This window comes from Ochotona curzoniae, unplaced genomic scaffold, assembly GCF_017591425.1.
Source record: "Ochotona curzoniae isolate NIBS_2020 unplaced genomic scaffold, NIBS_Ocur_1.0 contig_43, whole genome shotgun sequence".
NCBI lineage: Eukaryota > Metazoa > Chordata > Mammalia > Lagomorpha > Ochotonidae > Ochotona > Ochotona curzoniae.
Genome location: NW_024466218.1, coordinates 391,515 through 415,060, shown reverse-complemented (window position 1 = coordinate 415,060; position 23,546 = coordinate 391,515). Strand labels below are relative to the sequence as shown.

Sequence of the window (23,546 nt, the reverse complement as noted above, 5' to 3'; positions counted from 1 at the left end):
TTAAATTAATTTTAAATTGAAAAGGTGTGTTTCCAGAGAGAAGGAGAGATAGTGACGGCAGTGAACTGGCCTGGAGCTGAGCCGATCTGAAGCTGGGAGCCAGGAGTTTCTGGTCTCCTGTGCAGGTGCAGGGTCCCTAGGCTTTAGACTATCCTCAACTGCTTTCCCAGGCCATAAGCAGGGAGCTGGATAGTAAGTGGTGCTTGAAAAGGGGGGCTTAGCCAGTTGAGCCATTCCCTGGGCCCTAATTCTCATTTTCTGTTTGAATCTAGTACTTTTGGTTTCTGAATCTTTGAGGTTCTGTGGTGTAAATAAGGCTATTTCTCAACTTTTTGTATTTTAAATTTAGGGTTTTATTGAATGTGTGAGGTCACGCTTTTTGTCCTTTTTGCTTTAATGATTTTATTGCCTCTTCTGTTGTTCCTTATCCTTCAGGTTTTGTCTTAATCTCTCTACCTTTTCTTCCCCTTTTTTTTTTTATTTTGATAGCATTGTAATGGAGGAATGGAGACAAATTTGGTGTTTAAATTGGCCACCTTTTGCTGTTTGCCAGGCTTTTTGAGTATATGTATGTGTGCTATGTTTTTTTCTTCTCGGACTTTAGCAGTTCTAGCAATTTTATGGTTGTGTTATGAATTGTGTTTTCTATTTTTTTTTCCACAAAGTAAATTGGATGTGTGCTGTTTGAGTGCATGAACCATACTTTAAAAAATGCTATGTGGGGGCCTGGCGTGGTGGCCTAGTGGCTAAAGTCCTCGCCTTGAACGCACCGGGATCCCATATGGACGCCGGTTCTAATCCCAGCAGCCCCACCTCCCATCCAGCTCCCTGCTTGTGGCCTGGGAAAGTGGTTGAGGACGACCCAAAGCCTTGGGATCCTGCGCCTGCATACGAGACCTGGAGAAGGTTCCTGGCTCCTGGTTGTGGATCGACGCAGCACCAGCCGTTGTGCTCACTTGGGGAGTGAATAATCAGATGGAAGATATTCCTTTCTGTCTCTCCTTTTCTGTATATCTGACTTTCCAATAACGTAAATCTTTTTTTAAAAAAAATGCTATGTGAGGGCCCGGCGCGGTGGCGCAAGTGGTTAAGGTCCTCGCCTTGCATGCCTGGGATCCCATATGGGCACCGGTTCTATCCCGGCAGCCCAGCTTCCCTTCCAGCTCCCTGCCTGTGGCCTGGGAAAGCAGTCAAGGACGGCCCAAAGGTTTGGGAACCTGCACCTGTGTGGGAGACCCGGAAGAGGTTCCTGGCTTCGGATCCACATAGCATTGGCAGTTGCGCTCACTTGGGGAGTGAATCATCGGACGGAAGATCTTCCTCTCTGTCTCTCCTCTCTGTATATCTGCCTTTCCAATAAAAATAGTAATAATAATAAAAAATGCTATGTGAACTCTGAAGAGATAATGACTAATGATGGGTGGGGCGTAATTAATGTTGTATTTGATGAGAAGTGAATGGGTATTTATTTCTTTTTTGTCGTTTTAAACATTGAAAGCCTTTTTCTTTTAGGTGCTGTGTAGTGTGTTAAAAGCAGATCATAAGGAATGGTTCTGTCAATTTTTCCTGAGTTATGGTGGCTGAAGTATCAGTTGTGTCGTGTGGAAAGAGAAATGTAAGTAAGGAATAACCTGACTTGGGTCTATTCTGTCCATGTGTAGCATGAATGGTTATGTACCTGGGATGCTTCATTCTCTGTAGGTCTTAATTGTACAGAATGAATATTTCAAAAGGACAAGTTATATTTTGTTCTAACTTAGGAGTTCTATAAAGTGCTGACTTTGTCATCTTTGTACAAAGTTTAATTTCCGTTTTTTTAATTTTTCAGAACTGGCAACATAAAATACAATCTATATTAATACAGTGTTTTGTTAAGCAAAGGAGGTTCGGTAAGAACTACACAACAAATTCAGCAAGCAAGGAAAGACACGTGTTAGCCTTAAGACATGTTTCAAGTGAATCGAAGTCCAGTGACTGTAGACTTCAGAAGAAAAAAGTTTTCAAAGATTTTGTCTCCGGGTCAGTGATAAGTCATTCCTCCAGTGATAGGGTTAGGTATGAAACCAGAATTAATTTAAAAGTTAACAGAACAATATGCACATGAATTAATTTTTTTGTAATAAAAATATCAAATTAGAATTAAAATTTTCTTTAAATTTCTGTTGCCTTGTCTAAAGTATAAAGAAGATATATTTTGGCATTCATGCCAACTTTTCTCATGTTCTAGGAATGACAAAACCTTATTTGAAGCAAACTAATATTTTTGTTGAAATGTGTATCAGTATCAATTAAAGTTGGCTTTTAAGACCTGTTCCTCAGTCACAAATACCAGCTATTCAGCACGAAAATCCTCTCAAAACCAACTCCGTGGAAAGGCAGACATTACTCAGGAATGATGTCCATTCCAGAGAAATCAAAAGAAAGTTCCTCTAAAGTTAATAAAAAAAGTGAAGATAAGAATTTAGAAATAGGAACTCGGGATTCTCCAAGGGATCAAGCAAAAAAATCAGGTGCAAAAGAAAGTGTAAAATCACTGGTTACGGCTTTCAATGAAAGTAAAATAAGTCAGCCTGAATTGGCAACACGCATGAGTACGAGATCAGCAAAGGCAGCATCCCATGACAGCAGAGCCATCAAGTCCAGTAACAGAAATGTGACCACTGTGAAGGGACAGCCCCAAGAAGCCTCGGCAAAGAATAAATTGTCTCAGAAGAAACTAGTGCATGAAACTCCTAAAGCAAATGAGCAGCTTAATAGGAGATCACAAAGGCTACAGCAGTTATCAGAGGTTTCCACAAGGTCTTTGCGCAGTAGGGAAATTCAGGGTCAAGTTCAAGCCGTTAAACAGAGCTTGCCACTAACAAGAAAAGAGCATTGTAACAGTACTCAGAGTAAATCGAATCAAGTCAAAACAAGTAAGCATGTGAAAAGGAAAGTGTTGGAAATCAAGTCTGACTCTAAAGAGGATGGAAATTCAGCGAGTAATGAAGTCATAAATTCCCCCAAAGGAAAAAAACGCAGAGTGGAGCCGCAGATTGCATGTACTTGTAGCCCTCCCCGCGCTCAGGGGTCTGAGAAGTGTGACCAGAAGACGATTAGAAAGGAGGAAACGAAATATGTGCCTGCAACTTCTGAGGTAAAACGATCAAAAATGGCTACTTCAGGGGTCTGTAAAAAGAATGAGGCGAAATCGGGTCGCACACAGGTGAACACTAGTGTGGAATCCCCGAGAAGTCCGCAGCCATCTGCCCCTCAACAAAGTCTAGGTAACGAATTGGAGCAAGCAGGAAAGAGCAAACGAGGTAGCATTCTCCAGCTCTGTGAAGAAATTGCTGGAGAGATCGAGTCAGATACTGTAGAGGTAAAGAAGGAATCTTCACAAATGGAAAGTGGAAAGGAGACGCCTACAGAAGTAAAATTGGAAGAGAGCAGTGTTGAAAAGCAAATACTTCATCAAAAGGAAACAAATCAGGACGTGCAATGTAATCGTTTTTTTCCTAGTAGAAAAACAAAGCCTGTGAAATGTATATTAAATGGAATAAGCAGCTCAACTAAGAAGAACTCTAACTGGACTAAAATTAAACTCTCAAAATTCAACTCTGTGCAACAAAGTAAGTCAGACTCTCAAGTACCCCCTAAATTGGGCTTTTTACGAACTGGTTTTTCACCGCTGTCTTTAGAAAGTCATGATTCGATGACTCAAAGGACATCTATAGGGACAAAAACACATGATAAATGTATATCTGGCCAGCAGAACAAAATGAAAGAAATTTATTCTGAAGACGTTAAAGTTAATGACATTACACTTGAAATTAAGGCTGTAAAAAGGGCTCCTGACAACTGCCATTTGGATAAACAAATAAAATCTTCTGACCCACCATTGGAAAATCAGACGAAACATTCTTTTGAATCCACACCAGATAAGGTAATCCTTTTTCTTTTTTTAAAAAAAAAAATTTATTTTTATTGGAATGTCAGATATGCAGAGAGAAAATATGATGTCTATTGATTGATTCCCCAAGCGGCTGCAATAGCCTGAGCTGAGCCGATCTGAAGCCAGGAGCCTAAAGCCTCTTCCGGGTATCCCAAGTGGGTGCAGGGTCCCAAGGCTTTGGGCTGTCCTCGAGTGCTTTCCCATGCCACAAGCAGGGAGCTGGATGGGCGGCAGGGCTGCTGGGATTAGAACCAGCAACCATATGGGATCCCAGTGCATTCAAGGCGAGGACTTTAGCCACTAGGCCACGCTGCCAGGCCCGTGTAATCTATTTTCATTATGCACAATAGAGGTAGTTGAGTATTTTCTAATACGAAAAAACTGTTTATAACAAAAACATTTAATATTTAAGTTAGAAAAGAGTGAAGAGTTGTTAATCAAGATACTCCCCCTCATCCTTTTCTTAACTTGAAAATAGAGTTGGCAGAAGAGACAGGGTTCTTCCATCTGCTGGCTCACTCCCCAGGTGGCAGGGCTCGGCTGGTCTGGAACCAGGAGCTTCAGCTGAGTCTGTGTGAGTTGAAGGGCTCTGAGTCCTTGGTTTGTCTCTTAAGTGTGTTAGCAGGTAATTGGATGAAAAGTGGAGCAGCCTGTATTGTATTGGTGCTCGTATGAGATGCTGGCATTGCAGTTTAATCTGCCACTATGACAATGACTGCTCCAAAATCAAATATCCCTTTTTCAGATTTTTACTGGAAACACAGAGCAACTGAGAGGAGAAGCAGAGATCCTCCAACCCCTGGCTCAAAGCCCAAATGGCTGGAGCTGGGCCAATACAAAGCTAGGAGCCAGGAGTTTCCTCTGGGTCTCCCCTAGTGGGTGCAGGATCCTAAGGGTTTGAGCCATCTTCTGCTCTTTCCTAGGCCATAAGCAGGGAGTGAATCAGAAATAGAGCAGCAGGGACATGAACCATCTTCCAAGTGGAATGCTGATACTACAGGTGAAGGCCCTGCCCACTACACTACTGCATCAGCCTCCCAAAGTTAAATATCTTTGAAAGGATGTCTTTTGGTTTCACTTATATGACCATTTTGGATGCTTGACAGATTACACTTCTGAGTTGGGGCCTAGTGTGGTAGCAAGGTGGCTAAAGTTCTCGTATTGCATGTCCCAGGCTCCCTTATGGGCACTGGTTCGTGTCCCGGCTGCTACATTTCCCATTTGGCTCTCTGTGGCCTGGGAAAGCAGTTAGAAGACAGACCAAAGCCTTGGGATCATGCAACTCACATAGGAGACCCAGAAGAGGCTCCTGGCCCCTGATTTCAGGTTGGATAGGCTCAGCTCTGGCTGTTGTGGCCACTTGGGGAATGAACCAGGGAATGGAAAAATCTTTCTCTCCTCTCTGTAAAATCAGCCTATGCAATAAAAAAAAGGAATCTTAAAAAAAATTCTGAGTTGTATAAATAATTCAGTATAAATCTCAGAGTATAATTGTAGAGACCGAAGAATTTTGTAGTAAACAAAGCAAATTGAAAGCCATGGCTTTTATCTAGGAGACCCTAATGATTATCTAGGAAAATAATCTTAAACTTTACAAAAATGGCTGATCCTTTGCTTTGCTAAAGTGAATTGCATATGGAATACCAGAAATAAGCAGAAATTTTGTATTCACAGATCCCAGGAGCTCTGTATTACAGATTTTTAAAACTCATTGTTAATTTATACTAATTACTTAATTTTAAATTGGAAAATAATATGTGATTTAGGTCACACCTTTGGCGGCACAAACAAGTTTAGAATCTAGGTGTTCTAATTATTAGTTCAAGCATTCTTTTCAGCACCAGCATATCCTGAGCATTAGATAATTGAACAGAAAAGTCATGAACAGAGAAAAACGGTCATCCTGGACTGTGAGAATGATTTCAAGTTTTCTTTGGAAACATTGGACTAGAAACAATTGTAGAATGTTAGGAGTCTGGGTTGCATGCTAGGAGCCGGGAAATAGAGCAGTGTCTGTTCTGGGCTGAAGATTGGAGTGAACTTAAAGGGAAGAGTCTGTGGTACTCTTAGATTTTATTTTCTAAACAAATGGGAATGAAGTTGTCAGCTACAAGATGAATATTCAGATAATATTTTACCAAGTTGAGATCATAATTAGAAATAAATAGTACATGAATAATAAGTTGTGGCTTCTTAGATGAAGTGTGTCCTCGAACACAGCTGGACAGCTTCATAAATGCCTGTTAAAACTCAAGAGACAGTTTACAAATAATATATTGAAGGACAAGAAATCTAATTATTTCCTTAGCTAAACTACTAGAGAAGAGGTTTTACTTAGACCACATGATCTTGACATTATACAACATTGCATATATTGAAAAGTGCTTTGGATTTAGTCTCTCCGTTTTGAAGCAAATTATGTGAAACCTGAGGCTAGTGCCATGATGCGGCTCCAGCATCCCGTGTAGGTAGCAGTTCGAGTCCCGATTACTCTGCTTCTCTTGTAGCTCCCTGCTGCTCTATTGGGAAAGCAGCAGAGGATCTCCCAAGTGCTTGGGTACCTGTACCCACATGGGAGACTTGGACAAAGCTCCTGGTTCCTGGCTTTGACTGGCTCAGGTCTGACCATCGTGGCCATCTGGGGAGTGAACCAGTAACGGAAGTTCTGTCTCTGTCTCCTTCTCTCTGTAATTCTGACTTTCACAGAAAAATAAATACATTTTGGGACAGATGCCACGGTGCGGTAGGTGTGGTGGGATCACTGCCGGGCTGCCATCCCATGTGAATGCTGGTTCATGTCCCAGCTGCTCCACTTCTGATGCAGTTTTCTGTCTGTGGCTTGGGAAAAGCAGCAGAGGATATCCCATGTTGTTGGTCCCCTACATCCATGTAGGAGACTGGGAAGAAGCGCAAGGCTTCAGATTGTCCTACTTCCACCTGTTGTGGCCATTTGATGGGTGGGCCAGTGAGTGGAAGATCTATCTCTCCCCTCTGTAGCTCTGCCATTCGCATAAAAATAAAGTAAATCTTAAAACAGTTTTTTTGAAAAAAAAAAAGTGAGATTTAATTTCCATGTTAATGCTTTCCATTTTTAAGCTATTTCAGACATTCAGAAATTAACTTTTCCCTCATGTAGCTACCACCTAGATTTAACAGAAATTAATGTTTTGTTGAATTACTTCATATTCTTTAAGAAAAGTGTGTTACAGATACTGTTGAAGATTGCATCCCCCTCTTTATTCTTTTTCACCTCTCTACAAAGAGTTAAATGTACTCCCTAATTTGATAATATGAATATTTTTGTTTGTGCTTTTTTTCCCCTGTTTTTATTTATTTTTATTTTAAGATCAGGGAGAGAAAAACAGAGTGATGTTTCAGCTACTAATTTGCTTCCCAAATGCCTGCAACAGCCAGTATGGGGCCAAACCAAAACGAGGGCCCAAAATTCAGTCCAGGTCTACCAAGTACCTGAGTATCTGCTGCTTTCTGGGTTATACAACAGCGGGGGATTGGAATAAGAAGTGGGACTGGGACTAGGTGCTTGGTACGGCGTGTAGGTGTCCCAGGTGGCAGCAAATGCTTACACCTGCCTCTGTTTTTATGATTTCATGTATGTGTGTATATGTCCATAAAAGGCATTTAGCATTTGTTTGTGTCTTAAATTTTTACATGAATGCTAACATTTTTTATGTGTCTAAAATGTTTCATTGTTTTATGTATTTAAAACAAAGAGAGAATATCTTCCAACCGTTGGTTCACTCCCCAAATGCCTACAGCAGGCAGGGCTGGACCACGCTGAAGCCAGGATCCTGGAACTCCCAGGTGGGTCAGTGACTCAAGTACTCGAGCCTTCGTTGTGTCCTCTTTCCAGGATGCATATTAGCAGAAAACTGTATTGGAAGTGGATTGCCTGAGTTTCGAATGAGGCACTCTCAAGTGGGATGCTGGTGTCTCACAGTGTGTCCTGCCTGCCCCACAATGCCTCCCCTTAATTTTTTTTTTTTTGAAATTTGATTTTGTGGAAGCAGTGTATTTGGTACTTACTGATATATAAGATGTCTTAATTTGTATACATAATTTACACCACAAATCTGTTTTTTCCTACTAAAAGACAAGTTTTTCACCAAAAGCAAAGTGTGTTGTCAGTGATTATAATAACATTATGTCGGGATGTATCCAGTATATACTTGTATTTTTCCTGTGTCTAAAGCATGGTGCTGGGGCTGCAGAAACTGATTCTTCCTTTAAGAAACTTGTGTTGCAGGAGTGGCATCGTGATTAAGCAGCCGTTTGCTATACTATCATTCCATTTCAGTGCTGCTTTGTGTCCTAGCTGCTCTGCTTCCATTCCAGCTCCCATTTATGTGTCTGGAAAGGCAGCAGCAGATTGGCCAAGTACTTGGACTCCTGCCGTGTAAGTGGGAGACCCAGATGGAATTCCTGACTTCCTGCTTCAGTCTGATTTAGAACTGATTATTGTGATCATTTGGGAATAAACTCCAGGTGATGGAAGAGCTCTCTATCTGCCTTTCAAATAAAATGAATTAATGAAAAATTAAAAATCCAAACAGGTGCAGGGTCTTCAGAAAGTCCATGGGGATTCTGTAGTATGCAAAAATTTATGCAAGTATGTATACATTTTAATGTGTAAAAACTTTTATTTTCATCTCCATGAGCTCTTTGAAATACTCTTGTAGAATGAATTTGTACATGGTGAAATACATTCTAGGTTAGCACACTTTGGTAGAAATACGGGGCCAATGTGGTGCAGGAAGGTAAGCCATTGCCTGGGATGCTGACATACTATATGAGCATCAGTTCAAGTTTTGGCTGCTCCACTTGTGACCCAGCTTTCTGCTAGTGTGTCTTGGAAGGTGGTGGAAGATGGCGCAAGGCCTTGGGCCTGAGCCTTGCATTGAGAATGCTAGGTGGAGTTTCTGCCTCTTGGCTTTGACCTGGCTCAATCCTGGCTGTTGCAGCTGTCTGGGGAGTGAACCAGTAGATGGAAGCTCTGTCTTTCTCCTTCCCTCTCTGTGACTTTTCGAATAAGCGAATAATGTTTTAAATTGTCTATTTTATGATATAGTTCAGTAGGCTCTGGGATTTCTCCCTCCCCTTTCCCTTTTCCCATTCCCCAACATATTTCTCCTATATTATTACAACAGAATAGTCCTTCAAAAACAGTCATGAGTCCATCATTCTGTTTTCTAAGTGTATCCTGGCATTATAGGTATAAACCATGGCACAGAGTCCAGCATCCTGTTGTCAAGGTATATTTAACAGTTTCATTGGGAGTCCATTTTTGATTTGGAAGTAGAGATGCATACTGTACTCTATCGTCACATCTTGATATGGTGCTCTACACAGTTCCTCTAGATGATTATGTATAGTACATGTTTACCTGTGTATCTATTGGTCTTGTATATTGCATAAAGGTTGCTTTATATTAGAACATATGATATTTATCTTTTGGGGATTAGTTTATTTCACTGATCTCTAGTTGGGACCATTTTATTGCAAATGATAGGATTTCACTATTTTTAATGGCTGAGTAGTAGTCTAGAGAATAGATGTACCAGTTTCTTTATGCACTCCTCTTTTGACAGGCATCTGGGTTGTTTACATATCTTTACTATTACAGGTTGTGCTGCTGTGAATACAGGATTTCATTTCCTTTGGATATATTCTCAGAAATGGAATAGCTGGGTCATATGGCAGGTCAATTTTCAGTTCTCTTAGCACTCTCTATACTGACTTACACAGTGGTTGTACTAGCCTACACTTCCACCAACAGTGAAAGAGGGCACTTTTCTCCCCACCTCCAACGTAGCAGGTGTTGTCAGTAGAGTTTTGAATGTAGGCCAGTCTCAATGGAGTTAGGTGGCATCGCTGTGTGATTTTTATTTGTATTTCCCTGAAAGCCAGGGAGCCTGAGTATTTGTTTCATGTGTCTATTAGCTATTTGAATATGTTCTTTAGAAAAATGTCTGTTTATTTCCTTTGCCTATTTCTTCACAGGGTTAATTGTTTTGCTGCTGTTGAGTTTCTAAAGCTTTTTGTAAATCCTGGATATTAGGCCCCTCTGTTTTGTGTACTGTGCCAAGATTTTCTCCCATTCCGTTGGTTGCCTCTTCACTTTGTTGATCATTTCCTTTGCTGTGCAGAAGCTTCTCAGCTTGATGTAGTGCACTTTGTTTATTTTGGCTTTGACTGTACTTTTGGTGAGTGTTCTAAGAAGTCTCCCAATCCTTTTATCTGCAGAATGCTTCCTGTGCTTTCCTCTAATATGTTGATGGCTTGTGGGTACAGATTTAGGCCCCTGTTCTATTTAGAGCTGATTTTTTTTTTTTTTAAGATGACAGGTGGGGCTCTTGCTTCTTTATTCGGCAGAGTGCTATGTAATTGTTTCAACAGCGTTTGTTGAAGAGACCAGACTTTTTCACTGAATTATTTTTGGTTCTCTTGTCAAATAAGCAAATTGTAGAAAAATAAATGACGTTATCTACCTGTATAATTTTAAATTGTCTGATAGCCAAAGTTGTCTGGAGCAAAAATAAAATTCCAGTATATTGAAGCTGTCATACAAAAGATATAACTATAATTTCAAAGTACCTTGTTCTGTGTGCTTTAATTTTCCAAATCAGGTATGTGACGTATGCTTACCCATACACCCCTGATCTTGCTTAGCACATTTCATGTGCTCAGAATTTAGAGTTAGACTCTATTGGGCAGTGCAGTAAAGGAGACTATCAACACGGGGTGGAGAATGTGCAACCTACTGGCTGTTCAGGGTCAGCAAAATTACATCGTCTGGCCCTGCTGAGGGAACTGTAGGTGAAACTTGAAATCTAGTGAATCTGTAGCAGAATATTCTTTTTTTTTTTTTTTAAGATTTATTTTTATTGGGAAGGCAGATTGACAGGGACAAGGAAGTACAGAAGAGGAAGATCTACCATTTGCTGGTTTACTCCCCAAATTGCTGCAATGGCTGGAGTGGAGTGGGGCTTGTTCAGGATCTCTCATGTGTCAGAGTCCTAAGGACTTGGGTCATCCTCCATTGCTTTCCCAGGTGACAAGCAGAGAGCTAGATGGGCACTGGAGCAGCTGGAGCTAGTACCCGCAGCCATATGGAACGCTGGTGCTTGAAGGTGTTGTGTTCTGGTGCTTGCCTGGATGATAATTTTGTATGGCCCATGAATGATTTTATAAGTATGTAAATGACCTTTGGCAGTAAAAAGTTCATCACACCTATGTTGCTAAAAAGCATCTATAGAATATACATACAAGAGGTATGAGTTAAGTTTTTAAATTTAGTGTGAAGAGAAATAAAGGGAGCTGGTAACTGAGAAGGTGTCTTGTGGAAAAGCCATAGAGAACCTTTGAAGATATGCTTATGTGGATTACTCCAAATATTAAGTGTAATTTTCAGTTTCCTTATAGTGTATGGCAATCAGACTCAAAGGTTGATATATAATATGTCACATTTCTTTAGAATTTCAGCTTATGCTTGGAATCCAAGTTGGATAACTGTCTAGTGGAAAATACTACTGCTGTTTCAACACCATTCAGTCAAGCTAAAATTGGCATGGGAGAGAATAAATTTCCAGGTAATACTTTGAAAATATTATTTGGATTTCAGTGTTTGGAGGTTTTTTCCGTTGTCACCATTACAGAGATATATTGTATACCTGCTAGCCTGTTACATCCTTCTTAATCATTGCTATGCTTTTCAGATCTATGATTGTCACTATTTTTGGAATTGCTTCTTTGATTTGTTTAAAGACCTAAGTACCACCTTTTTAAAAAAAGAAAAATATTTATTTGAAAGTCAGATTTTGGGGGTTCAGACTGATCTTCCATTCACTGGTCCACTCCCTAGTTGTCTACTGTGGCCAGTGCTGGGCCAAGCTGAAGCTAAGCCAGGAGCTTTCTCCATGTCTCTCATTTGGGTGGTAGGGCCCCAAACAATAGGGACATTTTCTACTGCTTTTCCCAGGCTATTACTCTTTGTCTTTTATCATTTTGGATTCTTACTATTCAGTTTTTTTTAACATTTATTTTTATTGGAAGATAGATTTACAGAGAGAAGTAGAGACAGAGAAAAAGATCCCCCAGCTGCTGGTTCACTGCCCAGTGGCCTCAACACCTGGAGCTGAGCTGACCCAAAGCCAGTAGCCAGGAGCTTCTTCTGGCTCTCCACGTGGGTGCAGCATCCCAAGGTTTTAGACTGTCCTTGATGGCTTTCCCAGGCCACAGACAGGGAGCGGGATGGGAAGTGGAGCAGCAGGGACATTAGTTGGCGACCATATGGGATCCCGGCAAATGCAAGGCGAGGATTTAGCTATCATGCTGGGCCCTGACTATTCTGTCTTATTGAGTTTGTCTCTGAATGAAAAATGTAACACTGCTGCAAATTTCCAGTTGTGGGCAACTGCCTAAATTGGTTGTACCTAGCTGCTGGGAGAAAAGCTGCCAGTAACTGGTTGGCATTCTGAGCTTGATTAATGCCAAATTTCAGTTAGCTGTACTAATATGCCAGCATAGTTGCCGTTTTTTTTAAATAGGTAAGTGAGGAAGGTGGGGAACTCCATGCCATCCCAGCCCCAAGTTTGGGTGGGTGGGCTATAGATTGCCTGGGGAAGGGATCTGGTGATGCATTGCAATGGGAGCAACTGAGGGCATATTTGACAGGGAAGGAGTGATTTCTGGGGCCTTCCACAGACCAGGCCACTGCACTCCCAGGTGGTCAGAAGAACTAAGATGGAGTGTTTTAGAAGTAGAAATCAGAGAGCATATTTGGATCAGGACAGGGTACTTGCCCATGTGGGAGTCCTGGGCTGAGCTAAACAACATCACCCACCATCCAATGGCACTTGCAGAAGCTGGGCCTAGGCATAACTGGGTATTACTGGCGAGGCTGCAGTACCCATCCATGAGTGTCGGAGCAGGGGGTGGGCCATGTCAGGCTGGGCCATAGTACCCAGTGAAATGCAAGAGAACAGTTCTAGGGGGGAGATTCAGTAGGGAAATTGTGGACTCCCCTCTGTAGGACTGCAGCATCCTATGGTTTACATGGAGAGCTGGGGCAGTGATGAGCCCAACTAGGGACCATGGAATTTACTTGAAAGGGACCTACCTGATACTTCCAGTGAGTGGGTGTGGGCTGGTTGGGCCAGGGTGCAGCACTACTGGTACATGGAAGGGCTGGGGCTGAGGCCAGACCATGCCAAGTAGGGCCACTACCTCCACTGGCATGCACTGGGAGTAGGCTTGCTAGAGGAACTTGGGGTGGGGGGAACTCCCCTGCTAGTCTGCAGCTCCCACTGGAGAACGTGGGAGCTGGGACTTGGGGCAGGTCAGGCCAGGAAAGACTGCTGCACTTTTTCATGTTTGTGTGGGCCAGGTCTGGGGACAAGTCAGACTGCACCAGGCCTTAGCATCCACTGAAAAGCATTAGAGCCAGGACAGAGTGTGGGCCATGCCCATCTGGGCTGGGCTGTAATATCCATCAGCAAGAGGTGGAACTGTAGTGGGTCATGTCAAGCTGGTTTGAACCACCCACATGTGTAACATTCTGTGCCTGGAATACTAGTGGTAGGGGAACTCCAGGGACTCCCCCTGCTGGGTTGCAGCTCCCACTGGTGAGTGCAAGAACTGGAATGGGGCAGGCAGGGTTGGGCAAAGATGTAGTTGGCATGTGTGTGGGTTTGGTTTGGGGGTGAAGCACAGTTGGTGTGGGCAGGCTAGGCTAGACTGTCACCTGCAGTTCGCGTGGGAACTGGGTCTAGTCATAGCCAGGCTGGGCTAGGCTGTAGCACCCATCAGTGAGAGCAAGAATAAGGTGTGGGCTGGTTGAACTAGGCTGCAGAAAGTACCCAGCAGTACCTGTGGGATCTGGGGCTCCAAGTAGGCCTGGTGGGGCACTTGTAGAAATTTGTTACTAGGCACAGCTACTGCTGGTAACGCTGGGAGCAAGCTAGGCCAGGCTGAGCTGCAGCGTCCTTCCGCACATGTGTGAGGTGCCTTTGGGGCTGGCTGGGCAGGGCAGTAAACAGCTCACACTGGCATGAATGTGATCCAGGATGGGGTGAAAGCCAGGCTGAGTTGGACTGCAATACCTGCTAGTTTGCATAAGGGCTAGGCATGGGCTGGGCTGGATTAGGCTGCTGCACCCAACAGAGAGAGCTGGGGATGGGGGCTGGCCAGGCTAAACCAGGATGTAGCACCAACTGGTGAATGCCAAGACTAGGGGCAGACCATCTCAGACTGTTGCAGCACCTGATGGCATACGCAAGGCCTGGGACTGGGAGCAGGCTGGGCAGGGGGCATTGTGGGGATTGCTTGCTGTGTTGATGCGTTCAGTAGTGAACCTGAGAGCTAGGACTGGGTACAGGCCAGATTGGGTTAGACTGCTGTACCGCTGATGAACACAAGCCAGAATGGGTGCGGGCCGGCCAAGCTAGGGTGCAGCACCAGCTGGCAAGTTTCTGGACTGGGTGTAAGTCATGTCAGGCTGGACTACAGTATCCTTGGCAGGCACAAGATCTAAGGCTGGGGATATTCCCCCTGGTGGGGGAACATGAGGGCACTTCCTTACTAGGCTGTTCCTTTCGCTGTTGAGCACAAGAGCCAGGGTTGGGTGCAGGTCAGGCTGGATAAGGCAGCGGCACCTGTTGGCATATGTAAGGACTGGGTCTGGGGGTGGCTTGGGTTGAGCTAAGCTGTAGTACCCATGTGAGAACTGAATAGGATGTGGGCTCGGCTGGGCTAGGTCACACAGAGCCTGGCATGCCCAAAAACTGGGTCTGGGGCAGGCCTGGTGAGGGTTGTTAGGAGTAACTCTGAGTAAGCTGTGGCATCCTCTGGTATGCATGAAAACGAGATCTGTGGCAGACTGGCTGTACAGGGCTGCAGTAGCCATTGGTTCAAGTTATGTATGGGGCTGAGGTGAAACTGATCAAGCTGTTGCATCCACCAGTATGTGGACTCCCCAGCTGGACCCATAGACTCTGACCACAGGTCCAGGGGAAATCACAGTATGTTGTCTGACCTTGCAGTACATGTGTTGGGACTGGGCCTTCTCAGTTGCTGATGCCTGTGCAGTGGACAGCATGTGCAGATTCACATGGGGGATATGGCATCCAGTTCATCTAGGCCAATAGTAGTTGTCCGCTGTCTCATTAGAAGATGGAAAGTATAATAGGTTGGACAATTCTCCTGGCCAAGGTTTGCAACACACGTGCCTGGATGCATTAAAATAGACTTTGTCTACCAGTAGACCTTGGGAAGGTTTTCTTAAACTGGTACAACAAAACCATCATCTCAGGGTTATTGAAACCACTCAGGTAACACTCTCGGAACACTCTTCCCCACTTTAGGGTCTCTGGGGTATCAAATAATCAACCTTCACTTCGGGGGCTGATGTAGTTTTACAGCAAGGAGTAGCCTTGTCCTACCCAGCTTCTATACCTGAGCCTCCCCACGCGTACCAGAGGTCCACATGGGTGGGCATCCCCCTCAACTATGTAAATAGTAAGGACAAGAATTAAAGCAACACTGTTCTAAATTATCCACTTATACTACATTATTTTCTCTAAAAATGTATTTTTTTTTTTATTGGAAAGGCTGATCAGATTAACAGAGAGAAGGAGAGACAGGGAAAGATCTTCCATATGTTAATTCACTGCTCAAATGGCCACAGTGACCGGAGCTGAGCCAATCTGAAGCCAGGAGCCGGGATCATCATCCAGGTCTCCCATGTGGGTGTGAGGTCCCAAGGCTTGTGCCATTCCCTACTGGCTTCCCAGGCCACAAGCAGGGAGATGGCAGGGAAGCAGGAACAGGGAGGACACAAACCAGCACCCGTGTGGGATGCCGGTGCCATGGGTAGAGTACCATAATACTGCACTTGTTATGGGAGGATAATTTTTTAACAAGGAAATCTTTTAGTTATTTACGTTTAGATATTGTATAATTATGGCATTGAAATAATTTCCACTGCCTAATGCTAGTAATTGGGGAAATTAGAAGTAAACTTACTCTACCATGAGATCTCTTTGTAGTGCTGTGACCTAAGCGTGACATGTCCTTTCTGCTGCTTCTGAAGAAACATTCCTAGGTGCTGGTTCTGGTTTAACAAATGATCTTTATTGAAAGTAAAGCATTTTATGCACTAGAATTTTTCTTTCGGTATAGTTTTCATCATTTGATACAGAGCGTCACATTGAAACACATTTTCTTGATTAAATTACAGGTTCATCTCCCAAACAGCACAGTACAGTGGATGACCACACATCTCAGAACGGTGATAGCAGGTAAGGTGCTAGTTTAATGCAGGTGTGTATTTGTGAGCTAAAAGACTAAATAAAGAGTTTTGAGTATGGAAATTTTTCCCTAAGAACAGAAAGTAGGTAACCGTCCGTCAGTTTATTCTTTTCATTACACTTTTCTCTGTGCCTATGTGTACTCTTAAATAACTTTATACTTTTTTATTTTTTTAAGGATTTATTTATAATTATTACAAAGTCAGATATACAGAGAGGAGGAGAGACAGAGAGGAAGATCTTCCATCCGATGACTCACTCCCCAAGTGACGCATCGGCCGGTACTGTGCCGATCTGAAGCCAGGAACCAAGAACTTCCTCCAGGTCTCTCACACGGGTGCAGGGTCCCAAGGCTTTGGGCCGTCCTCGACTGCTTTCCCAGGCCACAAGGAGGGAGCTGGATAGGAAGTGGAGCTGCCGGGATTAGAACCAGCACCCATATGGGATCCTGGTGCATTCAAGGCAAGGACTTCAGCTGCTAGGCCACGCTGCTGGGCCCAAATAACTATTTTTTCCTGTTTGTTCTTTTAAAGTGCCTTGGAATCTGTTGTGCCTTTTTAACTGTTCAGTTCTGTGTGAGACATTGTTGTGTGACTGTTCTTTGCTTTATGCTCAATTTTATTGAAATTTTAGTTTTCCAGTTTGTCACGAAACCATTTTGCAACAACATGTGCATTTTTATACACTTCCGTGACTATTCCTAGGATTGATTCATAGCTGAGACAACCTTAGTGCCTCAGTTCCTTCCAAAGTGGCTGTTTTTTTTTTTGTACCTACTTCTGTAAATACTGTGTATTATCAACATGTAAGAGTACTTCAAGTAGGTTCAAGCTTTTCAGTGTTATCATTAAATACATCTTACTTTGCCTTTTAAATTACGAAGAAGCAATATTTAATACATGTTGTGACTTTGCTATTAAAACTGTAGTGACGTGCTGACACTATAAAACAGCATAGTCAGACTATAGTAGGTGATATAGGTGTTCGTTAAAAATTAGTATTTTATGCTTTAGTTTTAGTTTATTTGATAGATAATCGTTTTGCCTGTTCATGATGATCTTTTAATGCATACATGTAGTGTGTAATGATAAAATCAAGGTAATTGGCATATTCTCTACCTTAAGTAGTTCTCTTTTAAAAAAAGATTTATCATTTATTTGAAAGGGAGAGTTAGAGAGGGAGAGACAGCGAGCAGTAGAGAGATTCCATTCACTTCATTTCCTAAATGGCTGCAGTGGCTGGAGTTGGGCTGGGCTGAAGCTCAGCATTTCTTCTGGGTCTTCCATATGGGTGCAGGGGCGCAAGGACTTGAGTCATCCTTTACGATATCCTTTCCCAAGCACATTAATAGGAAGTTCAATCACAAGTGAAGCAGTCAAAACATATACAAGTGCCTCTGTGGAAAATTGATATTGCAGGTGGCAGATTTACCCAATATAACACAGTACTGGCCTCACATTTCTTTTTGTTGGAATATTGAGACTTCTCCCCAATAGTTCTTTTGAACTATTAATTCATAACAGCTGAATTAAATGATTGAACTAAAAATTTTTTTGTATCAAAATGTCCTTTTCCCGTGAACGTTTTTGAGTATCCCTCTATTGTCCTACTGTGCTAAGAAACACTCCACTGGCTCCTCCTCTCCATCTGCACCTTGGTACCCATTTACCACCACACCATCTCTCCATCCCTCTTCCCCACCTTTTCTGGTAACCACTATTTTGCCAACTTTTTAAAATCAGCATTAACTTCCACACATACATGAGATCATGCGGAGTTTGTCTTTCTGTGCCTAACTTGGTTCAGTTGTTATCATGTCCTCCAGGCTCACCCATATTGCACTTGGTAACATTTCATTCTTTGAGGTATCCTTTTGTTTCAGTTCTATCTTGTTGTCAGACATTTTGGTTGATTCTGTTTCTTAGCTGTTGCTCCCTTTGATATTCAGAGTATTTAAAAAAATATTTATTTGTATTGGAAAGACAGACTCAGAGAGGAGAGACAGAAAGGTCTTTCATCCACTAATTCATTCCCCAAGTGGCCTCAGCAGCTGAATCTGAGCCTGTTAGAAACTGGGACCCTCCTTCAGGTCTCCCACACTAATGCTGGGTCCCAAGGCTTTGGGCCATCCTCTTCTGTTTTTCCAGACCACAAACAGGGAGCTGGATGGGAAGTAGAGTAGCTGGATACGAACAAGTGCCATATGTGATCCTAGAGTGTGCACGGAGAGGATTTAGCCACTAGGATACTGTACCAGGCCCTGCTCCTTATTCTTAAAAGGTAATTTTTGGGCCCGGTGGCGTGACCTAGCTGCTGAAGTCGTTGTCTTGAATGCACCAGGATCCCATATGGGTGCTGGTTCTAATCTTGGCGGCTCCACTTCACATCCAGCTCTCTGCTTGTGGCCTGGGAAAGCAGTTGAGGACGGCCCAATGCTTTGGAACCTTGCACCCGTGTGAGAGACCTGGAGGAAGTTCTTGGATCCTGGCTCCAGGTTGTTGCGGTCACTTGAGGAGTGAATCATCGGATGGAAGATCTTCCTCTCTCTGTCTCTTCTCCTCTCTGTATATCTGACTTTGTGATAAAAAAATAAGTCTTTAAAAAAAGTTTATTTTTTTCTAGTTGAAGTTGAAATGTATCAGTCTTCAATGGGAAATAAATTATTTTTTTCCTCCAGTAATTTGGGGTGCTATAAATTTATAATATTTAATGTTTTTTCCTAGGGCGATATCACCAAATCATTTTTGGCCTAAGTGTAATTCACATTTTGAGATAACAGTTCCAAAGGACTTGAAGCTAAAAGAATCAGAGAAAGCTGATGAAAAGCAGTTGGTCATAGTAAGTAAAGAGCTTCATCTTTTCTGAGAAATGTTGCCGTCATCCTATTATTTTTCTTAAGATACATGTATTTGTTTGAAAGGGAGAGGGAGAATAATAAAAGAATGAGAAAGGAAAAAAATAATTGGGGCATTTAATGTAGTTCTAGTCAATACAATTAGCGAAGCTTTTGCAACTGGACAATGTACTTTGACATTAATATTAGAGAATAACTTGGTGAGAATTGTCCAGAAGTTTTTCACAAAGCAGAGTGAGGAGAATATTTGACTTACCCACAGCCAATGTTTCTATTTTCAGATCAATGTGATAGAGAATAAGGATTAGAAAGTCTAGAACTGTATTATACAGTATGATAAGTGTGTGTGGCTGTTGAACATTTGAAATACATGATCAGAATTAAGCTATGCTGTCAGTATAAAAACTGCAAACTGAATTTCAAAGACCTGTACAAAATGATTAAATCATTTCAGAATGAGTTTTTAATATTGAATATATTTTGAAATTGTGATGCTTAAAATGTTTTCAGAAATGCGTAGAAATCAGTTAAATCTTTTTTTTTGTTTGTTTTTATTTTGTGAATCATATTTCCACTGGATAATGCTGGTCAAGGGTTGATCATTAAAATGTTAATGATAATACCTGCTAATACTTTTCAGTACATTGTTTCATGTTTTCTGTTAACATTAACGAAATTAAACTTTGCAAGAAAACTTTATTGACCATGAGACTGGAACACTTTTCTTGTTATAGGGAAAATTGCTTGTTCAAAGAGAAACTTCTATATGTATTCTCATTAATCGTAACAGTCAAAAATTGAAAAGCTGATGTTCATTGATTAGTCTGTAATGACGGATCCCAGGACAGCATGGGTTTGAACTGTGTAAGGCCATTTAGATGGGGATTTTTTTTTTCTCTGTTGAGAATAGCAGTAAATTGAAAAACTTACAGGCCAAAGAATACTAAAAAAGTTAAGAAAAAGAAATCTCATGAATGCATAAAATATATGTGTAAGATCTGTTTATCACTTAGAACCACAAAATTTGCACGAATCTTGTGAAATGCTGAAATAGTAAAAAAAAAAAGAGTACCTGTACTTTTAAGTTTATTCTTAAATTTAGATGATCTTACTGAAATAGTCTTACCAAATAAACACAAGAATAGAAAATACTTGGTGAAAAACTTGTATGAGACACATGGATTACTGGAATATAAGTGATTTGTAGTCAGACTTTCATGCTTACTTAATATGGAGAGAATGGGAAAATTATCTTTTATTCAGAGTTTTTGATCAGACCTTTTTTTGGGATTTATTTTATTTAGCTGAAAGATAAGAGTTGGAAAGGGAGAACAAGAGACCTTCTGTCTGCTGATTTGCTGTCTAAATGGCCACAGGGGCCCAGGCTGAGCCAAGCCAAAGCCAGGAACTGTATTTGGGATCTCCTGCGTAGGTGCGGGGCTTTGTCACATGCATTAGGAGGAAGCTGGGACAGATGTGGAGCAGCCAGGACCTGAAACAGGAACCAGACAGGATGCTGGTGTTGTACGTGATGTCTTAACTATTACACCATGATGTCTGCTCCAGATTAATTTTTTAAAAGATTGATTTGTTTTTATTTGCAAGACATATTTACAGAGGGAAAGAGAGCTGGAGAATGGGTTTATCCCCTTATTTACTTCTCAAATGGCTGCAGTGTCCAGTACTGAGCTGATCTGACACTGGGATTCAGATTTCTCCAGATCTTGTATTTGTGTGCAGAGTCACAAAAACTGGGGCTGTCCTTCTCTGGTTTCCCAGACTATAAGCAGAGGGCTGGATCCTGAGTGGAGCAGTGTGGGCTAGAACCAATGTTCATGTAGAATGCCGGTGCCACAGAGTGGAGGATTAGTCTGTTTTACCATGATACCTTCCCTAGCCTGAGCCCCAGATGAATTTTTAGAAAAATATCTGTGAGGTATCTAAAACAGAACAGTTTTTTAAGACATTTATAATTAGAGTAATTGGAGTTGGTAAAACAGTATTCTGTAGATATGTGATGTTTCCAACTTTAGGACTATATAGTTGTTGAAGCTGTTTCTCAATTGCTTTAAAAGTGTTGGGCTGGATATGATGGCTCAGTGGCTAAATCCTTGCCTTGCATCCTCCACTTCCCAATCAGCTCCCTACTTGTTTTGTGTTTTGGCTGCTCCACTTCTCATCCAGCTCCCCGCTTGTGGCTTGATAAAATAGTCGAGGATGGCCCAAAGCTTTGGGACCCTGTACCTGCATGGGAGACCTGGAAGGAGGCCCGGGGCTCCTGGCTTCGGATTGGCTCCTCTCTAGAGGTTGAGGCTACTTGGAGAGTGCACCAGTGGACAGAAGATCTTCTTTGTTTCTCCTTTTCCCTGTAAATATGGCTTTCTAATAAAAGTAAAAATAAATATTTTCTAAAAATTAAAATATTTTATTGTAAATTTAGTCAGATTTCAGGTATTAGCACCTGAATTTTTGGAATGAATATTGGATGTTACTTATGGATTCAGTAGTTCTGTCTCTATGTTCTCTTGCAACATTAAGGCTTAAATGATAGAAACTCTTTTGGTTGGGGAAAAAACTGTCTGTTTTTTGTAAATAGGATGCAGGGCAAAAAAGATTTGGAGCAGTTTCCTGCAGTATTTGTGGAATGCTGTACACAGCTTCAAATCCAGAAGATGAAACACAGCATCTGCTTTTCCATAACCAGTTTATAAGTGCTGTAAAATATGTGGTAAGTGGAATTTGAATTTTAGATTACAGATACCAAATATTAGGTCAGAATTGTAATGTAGTGAATGGCCAAATTCCAATCATTGAAAAAAATCTCATGTTTGAAAATAATATTTTTAGTAGATGGCATGGTAAATACACTGGCTTATTTTCAAGCAAATCCAAACATAAAGCCAGATAATCTATTCTGACTGGTTAGTGTTGTGGGATTTTAAATGTAAATTGTATTTTTCTGAAGTAGTTTTGTTGCCCATTCTAAGACATCATGGTATTCAACTGAAGTATTAATTTTTAAAAATGTCTTTGATGTTAATAAATTACGGTTAAACTAATTAATACTTAAATGGTTTGGAACAACTTTGGGATTTGAGAATGAGTGTGATACATTTTCTATATTGGTTAGGGATTTCCTTTACCTTTTCTTTGCTTTCATGAGAGTTTTTCTTTATAATTAATGAAGAAAAATTCTAAATGATTAAGACCTCAGAATTTTTGTGATATATTAAATATCTCAAAGTAAAAAAAAAATTGATAAAATATATTTCTAAAGTGTGTTTGAGGCTTAAAGGATATTATTTAAATGTTTCTGGAAATAGAATTTTTAGTAATTTGAATCATTTCAGATGTCTGGTGAAAATAGTAATTCAGTATAACTTTTTTATCCAAATTTGAAATCAAATCTTCCTATTTCATACGTGTTATCTTTAGTAGTGTACACTCAGAATAACAAGACCTCCAGGATATCTGAACTGAGATCACCAATTCATTTCATATTGGCCTTTATATAGGAATTAGGTGCTGCATTGTTTAAAAGTCTGTATTGGCCTCAAATTCATACACTTGCCCTTATTTGATGGGTGTGTATTCATTGTTTCATCATTGTTTTATTAAACCAGTTGCTTCTACTCAGGAAGATGAGGCTTTCTTTTTTTGCTACCGTTCATTATATTCATTATATTCCTGTAGCATTCACCTTTTTCACACATTTCCTTCTACCACTTCACTAAGGAGAATATGTGTGTGTGAACATAAGAATGTCTAAGTAGATATTTAGGGTTTTGATTTTGTAGTTAGCCAATTTGACTGTATTAATATTTCTGCTATTTTGAAAATACAAATAGTTCTGTTGGATAACTAAGCTATGGAATACTTTTGAGGCAAAAATATTCCAGTTTATTTTATGTACACAAACCTAGTATAAGTTAAAGTCATTTCTACTATTTACATTGTTTAATTCTGGCTGTTATATAGTTTCCTAGAATTATAAAAATATTATCTTTAAATGTTTATTTTACCTTGCAGAGACATTTTAATGTTTGAAAGGAACAGTAAAGACATCAGTCAGGAAATTAATACTTTGTTCTTTCAAGTTATCAAAGGAAATTATTTATGGAACAAGCTGTAGCCATTGTCTTTTACAAAATTCCTGGCTCTCTTTCAAAGCTTCTGAGTAGTGTAGCAACCAAGAGTATGTTGATTAGTGTCTCAGTTGACCTTCATATCCCTTTGATGGCACAGAGCTATGGTTTAGGTTTATTTGGTTTTCCAGTATTTGATTTTTATTGGAAAGTCAGATATACAGAGAGGAGGAGATACAGAGAGGAAGCTCGTCCGTCCAATGATTCACTTCCCAAACAGCTGCAACAGCAAGTGTTGTGCTGATCCGAAGCCAGGAGCCAGGAGTCTCCTCCAAGTCCCACACGGGTGC

The 23,546-nt window shown here is 41.2% G+C and overlaps 1 protein-coding gene across 3 annotated transcripts in view; it reads left to right on the top strand.

Moving 5' to 3' along the window:
* ESCO1 (establishment of sister chromatid cohesion N-acetyltransferase 1) overlaps window positions 1-23,546 on the top strand; it is a 46,409-nt gene that overhangs the window by 6,220 nt on the left and 16,643 nt on the right. For all 3 annotated transcript variants that reach the window (XR_005884398.1, XM_040984786.1, XM_040984785.1), the window contains exons 2-8: window positions 1,513-1,615; window positions 1,829-2,019; window positions 2,228-3,925; window positions 11,427-11,541; window positions 16,188-16,248; window positions 18,981-19,095; window positions 21,708-21,839. Coding sequence is in view for 2 of the 3 variants with exons in the window: in XM_040984786.1 (XP_040840720.1) it covers window positions 2,393-3,925; window positions 11,427-11,541; window positions 16,188-16,248; window positions 18,981-19,095; window positions 21,708-21,839 (1,956 nt within the window). In the remaining variant the exon portion in view is untranslated. The remainder of the gene's footprint in view (window positions 1-1,512; window positions 1,616-1,828; window positions 2,020-2,227; window positions 3,926-11,426; window positions 11,542-16,187; window positions 16,249-18,980; window positions 19,096-21,707; window positions 21,840-23,546) is intronic.